The sequence below is a fragment of the Leptonychotes weddellii genome, chromosome 1 (assembly GCF_054177405.1).
Source record: "Leptonychotes weddellii isolate Sample4059 chromosome 1, ASM5417740v2, whole genome shotgun sequence".
Taxonomy (NCBI): domain Eukaryota; kingdom Metazoa; phylum Chordata; class Mammalia; order Carnivora; family Phocidae; genus Leptonychotes; species Leptonychotes weddellii.
The window spans coordinates 75,117,303-75,129,308 of NC_138369.1; the positions used below are offsets into that span (position 1 = coordinate 75,117,303).

General features: G+C 38.9%; 1 protein-coding gene across 2 annotated transcripts in view; it reads left to right on the plus strand.

Moving 5' to 3' along the window:
• The window catches only part of COL6A5 (collagen type VI alpha 5 chain), a 90,362-nt gene extending 87,303 nt beyond the window's left edge, over positions 1 to 3,059 (plus strand). For both annotated transcript variants that reach the window (XM_081826183.1, XM_081826192.1), the window contains one exon: positions 2,235 to 3,059. In XM_081826183.1, the coding sequence (XP_081682309.1) occupies positions 2,235 to 2,254 (20 nt within the window). In that variant the 3' untranslated portion in view covers positions 2,255 to 3,059. The remainder of the gene's footprint in view (positions 1 to 2,234) is intronic.
• The last annotated feature ends 8,947 nt before the right edge of the window (positions 3,060 to 12,006 follow it).

Consider the following 12,006-nt stretch of genomic DNA (forward strand, 5'->3'; position numbering starts at 1 on the left):
AGTAGTATTCCATTGTATATATGGACCACATCTTCTTTATCCATTCATCTGTTGAAGGGCATCTCGACTCTTTCCACAGTTTGGCTATTGCAGACATTGCTGCTCTGAACATTGGGGTGCATATGGCCCTTCTTTTCACTACATCTGTGTCTTTGGGGTAAATACCAGTAGTGCAATTGCTGGGTTATAGGGTAGCTCTATTTTTAAATTTTTGAGGAACCTCCACACTGTTTTCCAAAGTGGCTGTACCAACTTCCATTCCCACCAACAGTGTAAGAGGGTTCCCCCTTTCTCCACAACCTCTCCAACATTTGTTGTTTCTTGCCTTGTCCATTTTTGCCATTCTAACTGGTGTAAGGTGGTATCTCAATGTGGTTTTGATTTGAATTATTATTTTATCAAAAAATATAGTAATAGCATACATGTGAAGTGTGCTTTATTTATCAATATTAAGATTTTCCAGCCATATTTTAGTTTCTCAGGTTAAACACCATACCTGTAAGTGAAAGAATAACTGGTATTATTAATTGCCATTTGGTAAGTTTAGTGAAGTGTTTTTGGGTACGTTTCCCAGAAGTGAGAGAATGTTATCCAGTGACTGGGTAACAGATTCTTTTGTAAAAAAAACCTTTTGAAAGATTACTGGGTAGTTTTTGTCACGTAACTCAGAATTCAAAGATTTGTTTGGTATTGCTATAATAAAACTCCTTCAAAATCCATTTGTCTATGTAAACAATATTTATCAGTACTTAAATCTATAACAATAAATATTAATAGAATTAATATTAAACTATGCCTCACTCTAACAATAAATTGTAGTAAGTAAAAGCAATAGGCAAAAACTATCCATCTCAATAAGAAATGCATTTCCAATAAAATTTTTGACTTTTGTTTTGGTAGAATTACCAAAATTTAAATATATATGCTGTTTTGATAAATTGTAATGGTAATCCATCAGAAAAAAATGTTAACACATAGAAGCTTATAGTCATAGGAAATAAAAAGCATGTGCTTAAATATATTTTTTGCAGAGGATTATGATTAGGCAAACAATAAAAGATTTTAAAGCATTTAAATATATTACAGTTAAATGAAATTCTGTGTGGGAAGTGGAATGGAAATACATGTTTTGAGGAAAATGAACACTACAAAATATCTGACTTTGAACCATGAGCATGTTTACATAATATTTTAAATGGCAAATGGTGCTATCAAATCACTGTGCTATATATATTCTATTGGGTAAATTAAAAGAAAAATGTGACAGTTTTATTTCTAAATGTGAGTTTTTATAATATGTCACAAATTACATCCTTTTCAAATACTTAAACTCATAATGAAAAAATAATTAAATGTTAACTTTAAAATATGCAAGGCAAGAGTACATGATTGTTTTGACATAAATCTGAAGACAAGTACGTGGGATCATCTCTCATATCCTGCTTTTGGGTCAGGTTCCCTGAAGCTGAACCTGGGGTGAGGATTTGTGTGCATGTGATTTATTGAGATGGCACTCACTCACAGGAGAAACTGAAAGGGAATGGAGGAAGCAAGACAAGGAAGGAGTGGAAGACAGACAAAGGTGTCATCTCAGGCAAAGTACCATCAAGTACAGCTTCAGCTTGCTACATGCAGATATAACGGCATGTTGAGTTATGCTGCAGAGTCATCCTGACCTGAGACAAAGAAGTTGGGCTTTCTCCCTCTCTTAGTAGATCATCAACCAGCCAGTGGCTGTGAATTCCTAGGCACTCGTGCTATATGTGATTAAAGCCACTCCAGTGGCTGGATAGCAGCCCTCCTAAGAATAGTAGGTGCCGATGCTGAAGCAAAAACTCACACAAGGGTGGTTAGGAAGGAGAGGGGAAGAGGGATAGGAGGAGAAGGAATGTTGTCCTGGAAATGCTAAAAAAGAAGATTAGAAGGATTCTGGGCAGAGTCCTAGCTCTGCACATTCCTTCCTGCTCTGAATCAGTGATACCAGCCACTGAATGTGCTAAGTGTGGAATTTCAGATGATGAATGTACCAACATTTTCCCAGGAAGAAGCATATCTATAGTTCTACTTATATGTTGCTCATTTGTATACATCATCACATCACCCTTTTATTTTGACTATTGAAAATGGCAAAACTATGTGTGTTCAATTCATATGTGACAAAAGAGGGGTCTAGAGGGAACATTATAAACAAATCCCATGACATTAAGAACAATTCATATTTTTATGTTTTGCAGGTGGTGAGGACTCAAGGTGATCATAGCAGAAAAGGAAGATCGCTCCATTGGCAATGTGTAATTCCATGTGGTTCTAACCAGAAACTATAAATCATCTGTTAGAAGTGGAGTGGTGAGGGGTAGGAACTTTTCATGAAACCAATTGGCTAATAACGTGCTAATTTTGTTCTGTTTCAAATCTGAAAGGGAGACTTTTCTGAGTAAAGACATCAACAAGCAGAACTGAGAAACAAGGAATGATTTCATTTCTTCTGCGAACTGTGATAACCGACCAGGAAAAGTTAACTGAATCTTTTCTTTGACAGCTCTGCATGGTTCAGGTGGCAATATGATGATATATCTGCTTAAAGAAGATTTTTGTCATAATTTTCATCACATCTACATCTCAAATTGGGCAGCTGAATAAAGAGCAGTTAGAATTAGAATTTCCTAGGAATGTCTCCTATCTCTTCACAGAATGAGAAACTCATGTCCATCTCTTCAATTCTGTTACAATTCTCCTGGTGCATCCAGCCCTGAGTGCCCTGTAAAACCCACCTGGCAAGCTGCTACCACCACAGTCAATGCTTGCTCTTTACCAGAACACAGAAAAGAATGGAATTCGTGAGAAAGAAAAATGTGAGATGAGGCTAATTTTATGAATGGCTGTTTTGTGCTGTGATCATTTGTATTACATTTTAGCATGCTTTGCTTTGTATGTACTTGATTTTTGCCGGGAAAAAAATTTATAGAAAAGCATGAATATTCTATATGACCAGAGCTGTTCTTGGGAATTATAATGGAACAAGAAACAAGTTCTAGAATAAAAGCAAGTCTGACCTGGAAGTGTATTCTGTTCATGTTTATTTACCTGTTCTAACTCAGGCCCATTGAAACACCTGTACAGGATTGAACATATTTGGGGAAAAAAAATATATATATAATGTAAAATAAGCCAATAGTGAATTCATTTTTTAAATCTTTCAATTTGGTCAAGGCAACTAGTAATTGCCAAGTGAGTAGATTTTGTGCATTTTAAAAGCAACTATGTTAATAGGGTAATACTACTGGCAATTTTGTACTTATCCCACATAATTTTCCTTAACATTACTCTTTTTGTTTGAATAATTTAAAAATATACCAATCAATTAAAGCTAGGCTGTCAAAAATTTTACAGTACCCACATATTACTCTCTGGGAAGATCTAAAGCAAACTCTTTAATTTTGCTTTTCCCTAAGAATCCTGATATGTACACATGTGTATAAGTGTATGTATGAGGAATACATCAGATCCCTAAATATGAAAATAACATTATCAAAAATGTGAAGCCAGAGGAACTCACACTCTGCTTATGGGAGTGTGGATTGTTCTGCCTTTGAACAGCAGGTTAGCAATACCTCGCTGGGTTGATGATGCACATATCCTACAACCCAGCTGTCCCACTACTAGATCTATATGCCTGTAGAAGCTCTCACACAGGTACAAGATGAACCAAATGAAAACACGTTCACAGCCTTGTGTGTTTCAGTGAAGAGTTTTGAAACCAACCGAAATGTCCTAAATGCGGTATATTGTACACTAAAGCTGCATCTATAAACAGTGGACAAATAAGGAAGATAATATTGAAACAAAAGAAGTTGCAGAACGATACATTATGACATCATTTATACAACATTTTAAAACCTGAGAAGCAATATTACCTACTATTTATGATTGCCCACAACTATAGTAAAAGCATGTATAACACCACCTATAAAATACCAAATGCACAGAAGTGGTTATCTTTTAGTGGGGAGGGGTAAAGCAGGGGTCCAATTATCGTTATAATGTCTTATTTCTTACTCTGGAAATTAGAAAAAAATGGTGTTCTTGGAGCGCCTGGGTGGCTCAGATGGTTAAGCGTCTGCCTTCGGCTCAGGTCATGATCTCAGGGTCCTGGGATCGAGTCCCGCATCGGGCTCCCTGCTCCTTGGGAGCCTGCTTCTCCCTCTGCCTCTCTCTCTCTCTGTCTCTGTCTCTCATGAATAAATAAATAAAATTTAAAAAAAATAGAAAAAAATGGTGTTCTTTATATTACTTTTTATACATTTTTGGATGCCTGACATATTTCATAATTTAAAAAAGAGTAACCCGGTCATAAAAATAATCATAAACTTCAAGTAAATCCTTATGCTACATCCAACATCATGTTAAGAATTGTGAGGAATTTAAAAATATGTGTAACTGGGGCGCCTGGGTGGCTCAGTTGGTTAACCATCTGCCTTTGGCTCAGGTCATGATCCCAGGGTCCTGGGATCGAGTCCCACGTTGGGCTCACTGCTCAGCAGGGAGTCTGCTTCTCCTTCTCCCTCTCTCTCTGCTGCTCTCCCTGCTTGTACTCTCTCGCTCTGTCTCTCAAATAAATAAATAAATAAAATCTTAAACTCATGTTTCTATAAAAAAAATAAAATAAATAAAAATATGAATAACTGTCCTTGCCCTTGATGAGTTTGCATTAAGTCAAGGTTGCTAGAGTTAGGTAACATCCTAGAACAATGGTTCTCCTTGAACACCAAGCACCAGGGAAACTTGCCCATCACTAGTATGCCACATAAGTTTGATTAATGTAAAAAATTAGTTTATGTTACTACTGAGTGTACATTCACTTTTCATGTGAATTTTGTGTCTGAGTGGTCACTTCAGGTTGTACAACGCAATTTGATGCACATAAGAGGGGTGATAGAAAGTGACATTGTTTCACTGGAGGAACAATTATACTTAAATATAAGGAGCTTTTAAAGAAATATGTTATGTATTTTGGACATTCCAGCCCAAAATATAATACTTGGATGTGATAAAAAATACTGTGCATGAATTCAGAGTAAGGCTGCTAAGGAGAGCCAGTAATTGCTTTGGAAATCAAAGGAAAAAATCACTTGGGATTTCAATCGTTGGAGAACACTTCAAGGAATAAAGGGGATTCACACCAAGTCTGTACTTACAGATCATTAATGCTCTCCTTCCAGTTCCTTTAAGGTAACAGTACAAATGCCTTCCATGCCTTAAAAGACCCTGCAAAATCTGACCTTTGCTCACCTTTCCAGTCTAATCTCATCCCACTGCAAGGAATCTCTTTCCCTTAGTGCCTCCTATTCATCTTTCTGGGCTGGCTCTCACCTGCTTGGGAACACCTTCAATGAACTTTACAAAGCTGAGCGGTAACCCTCACCACACTGCATATTCTCCTAGTGCGGGATATCTCCCTCTAGCTCCTCATCAGGGAGGGTTATAACAGCTTGTCTAATTCACTTGTCTGTGAAGCATCCCAAGTGAGCACCCCTACTTGTCCATCACTGTATCTCCAACACCCAGGATGCCGCCTAGCACTTAAAAGGTATCCAGTAAAGGTTTGATGAATGAATAAACACATTCATCGTGAAAGATAAATATGGTTTGATGAATAGGAAGGGAACTGGCATGAAAAATGACAAGGGGACAAGAGCCCGCAAGACCTGTGTGTGGGGGGGTGGGCACCTGGGTGGCTCAGTCGTTAAGCGTCTGCCTTTGGCTGGGTCATGATCCCAGGGTCTTGGGATCGAGCCCCGCATCGGGCTCCCTGCTCCACGGGAAGCCTCCTTCTCCCTCTCCCACTCCCCCTGCTTATGTTCCCTCTCTCGCTGTGTCTCTCTGTCAAATAAATAAATTAAATTAAATTTTAAAGAGAAGAAAAAAGACCTGTGTGTATGTTTGTGCAATGGGCAATGTGTGACTGAATTGGATATCAGAATTAGTGCAAGCTGAGGCCACAGCAGGTGTGGTGAGTTGCCGAAAAGCCTTTTCTTAAAAGCTTTAAGGAAAAAAATCAGCACATTTAAAAGAAAATCTTGAACCATTCCATAATAGCCAGTCTATTTGAATATGGAGTGACCTGTAAATAAAATGGCATGTCCTCAGAAAGGAGCCATGGCACATGCAGAAAGTACATACTTTCCTAGAGTTGTAGGAACTGCCCATAGCTGAGCCCTGCGGCCTTAGATAACATGACAATGCACTGCAGAACAGCTGGTCAGAATTACAGATGACTAAGAATCCTGTGATATCTCTGAGCAACTTCATTTAACATCGTGCATCTGATTCCTAAATCTTTTATCTGAGTGTGAGCCGTAGGGTTGAGAATTTGAATAATCGTGGTTGAAAATTTGTGCTGTTCTTACTGCACTCACCCACCTTGACAGCCCTAGAGAGGCTCACCCTGTAGCACATTTGGAACTTAAGGTAGTATGCGCTCAGTAACTGTTTTTCTTTGGGCAGGGAAGGGATGAGTAAATAAGCCCTATCTTGCTGATCCTGGCTAATATCCTGTTGGCCTCCTCACTTCTTCCCAGTTTCTACTTGCCAAACTGAATTTGGATTGTGTGTTGAGAAAAATTCCTATAACAGCTAGAAGTTGTCCTCTCCACAATTGCTGCTGCTAAGGAAGTTCTCAGTTCCTCTGATGAGAACAACAGCTGTGTGGAGGCCTGGCTCACAAGACGCCTGTTTATAGTCTTTTACAAGAGTATATACAACTCCAGGATGATGGAGTATTCTGAGAATAGATTGGTAAATAGACTAGTAAACAGCATAAGTCATCTTTTATCTTATCGGTTACTATCACTTCTATAAAGTAAAGAAGTTTTTTCTAGTATTACATAAATTGATCTACAAGTACCCTGTGTTTCATGGTTTGGGGGCCACAATACTAATTACTCAAGATGTAGCTTATGGACCATGAACCAGCAGCATCACCATCACCTGGGAACTTGTTAGAAATGCAGAATTCCTGGGCTCCACCTCAAGTCATTTGGGTCAGAACCTACGTGTAAAATCTCCAGATGATTCATATGCACATCTAAGTTTGAGAAGTACTGGCTTAAAATTCACATGCTTGAAGCTCTGCAAATGAGTCGATGCATTTTTGCAGACTTTCAGCTCAGCTTGGCATCACATATGCCATTTGGCATGCTTTATGCCAGAGATGGAGAATATAAAGATAAATACAAGGCGACATATGCCTTGAGCTCACGGTCTTCTAGCTGGGAAGACTGACCCAGAACGACGTCATTTCAATGTACTGTAGTCATGCTAAGGTGAGGGTATCCAGAGAGCACTGTGATATGGAGGACTCCTCACCCCAGACAGGGAACCCAGAGAAGGTTTCTTCGAGAAGAGGTTCTTTGATCTGAATGAAAAAAAATGGATACAATTTAGTTAAGCAAAAATCCTGTAAGTAATCCAGCAAAGAGCAATTGTCTCTCCCAGCTCTTTGTTTTCAAAATAGGTTTTTGTTTTGGGCGCCTGGGTGGCTCAGTCGGTTGGGCGACTGCCTTCGGCTCAGGTCATGATCCTGGAGTCCCTGGATCGAGTCCCGCATCAGGCTCCCTGTTCGGCGGGGAGTCTGCTTCTCCCTCTGACCCTCCCCCCTCTCATGTGCTCTCTCTCATTCTCTCTCTCTCGTATAAATAAATAAAATTTAAAAAAAAATAGGTTTTTGTTTCAACCATAAGCTTCCTTGTCTTCATGGGGAAGGGGATTGACTGTATGGATTTGCTATCGCTAACCTGAGGCTAAGAGTGATGGGAGATGGGCATAGAAAAGTCAGTACAGGCCAGCCAGAGCAGAGCTTGTGAGCCGTTTTGGAGAGTTTAGATTCTACTCTGGAGGCACCAGAGAAGGAGTGTGGTTAGACTTTATTACAGCTGGTACTGGCTGAGGAGGGACGAGGGGATTGAAAGGAAATAGAACCAGTCCAGGGTAATCAGTTTTCTAGGCAAGAATGGACTGAGGTGCTCAGGCTGGAGATGCATGGACATAAAAGGGCAATATCTAAAAGGTACAATGAGTGGAACATGAAAATCTATTAATTCAGACAGAATAAGGGAGAGAACTGGATATCTAGGCCAGTGGTTCTCAAACTTGGGTGTGCATAAGAATCCCCTGGAGGGCTCCACTCCCAGAGTTTCTCTTTCAGCAGCCCTGGGGTGAGGCCCAAGAATGTGCATTTCTAACAAGTTTTCAGCTGGTGTTGACACTGCTTGTCCTGGGGCCATGTTTCGAAAATGACTGTTCTAGTGTAGCTCGATGATTCTCACTTTTTTTTCTTCCAAAATTTTATTTAAATTCTACTTAGTTGCGGCGCCTGGGTGGCTCAGTCGTTAAGCGTCTGCCTTCAGCTCAGGTCATGATCCCAGGGTCCTGGGATCGAGCCCCGCATCGGGCTCCCTGCTCGGCGGGAAGCCTGCTTCTCCCTCTCCCACTCCCCCTGCTTGTGTTCCCTCTCTCGCTGGGTATCTCTCTGTCAAATCAATAAATAAAATCTTAAAAAAAAATTCTACTTAACTAACATAAAGTGTAAAATTGGTTTCAGGAGTAGAATTTAGTGATTCATCACTTACATGTAACACCCAGTGCTCATCACAAGTGGCCTCCTTAATGACCATCACCCATCTAGCCCATCCCCCATCCACCTTCCTTCCAGCAACCCTCAGTTTGTTCTCTATCCCTAAGGGTCTCTTATGGTTTGTCTCCCTCCTCTCCTTCTCACTTTTTTCCCCCCTCCCACACATTCATCTGTTTTGTTTCCTAAATTCCACATATGAGTGAAATCATATGGTATTTTTCTTTGACTTATTTCACTTAGCACAATACTCTCTAGCTCCAGCATGTTGTTACAAATGGCAAGATTTCATTCTTTTTGATGGCTGAGTAACATTCCATTGTGTATATATATATATACCACATCATCTTTATCCATTCATCCATTGATGGACACCTGGGCTCCTTCCAAAATTTGGCTATTGTTGATAATGCTGCTATAAACATCAGGGTGCATGTACCCCTTTGAATCTGTACTTTTGTATCCTTTGAGTAAATACCTAGTAGTGCAATCCTGAGTCATAGGGTAAATCTATTTTTAACTTTTTGAGGAACCTCCATACTGTTTTTCAGAGTGGCTGCACTAGTTTGCATTCCCACCAACAGTGTAGGAGGGTTCCCCTTTCTCCACATCCTCGCCAACACCTGTTATTTCCTGTGTTGTTAGTTTTAGCCATTCTGACTGGTGTGAGGTGATATCTCATTGTGGCTTTGATTTGTATTTCCCTGATGCCAAGTGAAGTGGAGCATCTTTTCATATATCTGTAAGCCATCTGGACATCTTCTTTGGAAAAATGTCTATTCATGTCTTCTGCCCATTTCTTTTTTTTTTTTTTAAAGATTTTATTTATTTATTTGAGACAGAGAGAATGAGAGAGAGAGAGCACATGAATGAGAGGGGGGAGGGTCAGAGGGAGAAGCGATGCGGGACTCGATCCAGGGACTCCAGGATCATGACCTGAGCCGAAGGCAGTCGCTTAACCAACTGAGCCACCCAGGCGCCCGTCTTCTGCCCATTTCTTAACTGGATTATTTGTGGGGGTTTTTTGGGGGTGTTGAGTTTGATAAGTTTTTATAGATTTTGGATGCTAACCTTTTATCAGATATGTCATTTGAAAATATCTTCTCCCATTCCGTAGGCTGCATTTAGTTTTGTTGATTGTTTCCTTCACTATGCAAAAGCTTTTTATCTTGATGAAATCCCAATAGTTCACTTTTGCTTTTGTTTCCCTTGCTTCCAGAGACATATCTAGGAAGAAGTTGCAATGGCTGAGGTCAAAGAGGTTTCTGCTTGTGTTCTCCTCTAGGATTTTGATAGTTTCCTGTCTCACATTTAGGTCTTTCAACCATTTTTAATTTATTTTTGTGTATGGTATAAGAAAGTGGCCCAGTTTCATTCTTCTGTGTGTTGCTGTTCAGTTTTCCCAACACCATTTGTTGAAGAGACTTTTTTCCATTGGATGTTCTTTCCCACTTTGTTGAAGATTAGTTGAACATATAGTTGTGGGTCCATTTCTGGGTTTTCTATTTTGTTCCTTTGATCTATGTGTCTTTCTGCCAATATCATGCTGTCTTGATGACTGAAGCTTTGTAATAGAGCTTGAACTCCAGACTTGTGATGCCTCCAGCTTTGCTTTTCTTTTTCAGGATTGCTTTGGCTATTTGGAATCTTTTGTGGTTCTGTACAAATTTTAAGATTGTTCTGGCTCTGTGAAAAATGCTGGGAGTTTTTGATAGGGATTGCATTAAATGTGTAGATTGTTTTGGGGAGCATAGACATTTTAACAATGTTTGTTCTTCCAATCCATGAGCATGGAATTTTTTCTTCATTATTTGTGTCCTCTTCAATTTCTTTCATAAGTGTTCTATAGTTTTCAGAGTACACATCTTTTACCTCTTTTGTTAGGTTTATTCCTAGGTATCTTATTATTTCTGGTGCAGTTGTAAATGGGATCAATTCCTTGATTTCTTTTTCTGCTGCTTCATTATTGGTGTATAGTAATGCAATAGATTTCTGTACATTGATTTTATATCCTGCAACTTTGCTAAATTCATGTATTAGTTCTAGCAATTTTTTGGTGGAGTGTTTTAGGTTTTCTACATAGAGTATCATGTCATCTGTGAAGAGTGACACTTTGACTTCTTCCTTGCCTATTTGGATGCCTTTTATTTCTTTTTGTTGTCTAATTGCTGAGGCTAAGACTTCTAGTATTATGTTAAATAGTACTGGTTAGAATGGACATTTCTGTCTTGTTCCTGACTGTAGAGGAAAAGCTCTCAGTTTTTCCCCATTGAGGAGGATATTAGCTGTAGGTCTTTCATATATGGCTTTTATGATGTTGAGGTATGTTCCATCTATACCTACTTTGTTGAGGGTTTTTATCAAGAATGGGTGCTGTACTTTGTCAAATGTTTTTTCTACATCTATTGAGAGGATCATATGATTCTTATCCTTTCTTTTATTAATGTGGTGCATCACATTGATTGATTTGCAAATATTGAGCCACCTCTGCACCCCAGGAATAAATCCCACTTGATCGTCATGAATAATTCTTTTAATGTACTGTTGGATTCAATTTGCTAGTGGTTTGTTGAGGATTTTTATATCCATGTCCATCAGGGATATTGGCCTGTAATTCTCCTTTTTAGTGAGGTCCTTGTCTGGTTTTGGAATCAAGGTAATGCTGGCCTCATAGAATGAGTATGGAAGTTTTCTTTCCATTTCCATTTTTTGGAACAGTTTGAGAAGAATAGTTATAAACTCTTCTTTAAATTTCTGGTAGAATTCCCCTGGGAAGCCATCTGGCCCTGGACTTTGGTTTGTTGGGAGATTTTTGATTACTGATTCAACTTTTTTTTGGTTATGGGTCTGCTCAAATTTTCTATTTCTTCCTGTTTCAGTTTTGGTCATTTCTTCCAGATTGCCCAGTTTGTTGGCATACAAATTTTTCAAAATATTCTCTTATAATTGTTTGTATTTCTGTGGTGTTGGTTGTGATCCCTTCTCTTTCACTCATGATTTTATTTATTTGGGTCCTTTCTCTTTTCTTTTTGATAAAGCTGGCTAGGGAATTATCAATTTTATTAATTCTTTCAAAGAACCAGATCTTATTTTCGTTGATCTGTTCTACTGTTTTTTTCATTTCTGTATGATTTATTTTTGATCTAATCTTATTATTTCCCTTCTTCTGCTGGCTTTAGGCTTTATTTGCTGTTTCTCTTCTAGCTCCTTTGGGTGTAAGGTTAGGTTGTGACTTTTCTTACTTTGTGAGGTAGGCTTCTGTTGCAATATATATCCCTCTTAGAACCACCTTTGCTGCATCCCAAAGATTTTGGACCGTCATGTTTTCATTTTCATTTGCTTCCATGTATTTTTTTTTAATTTCTTCTTTAATTTCT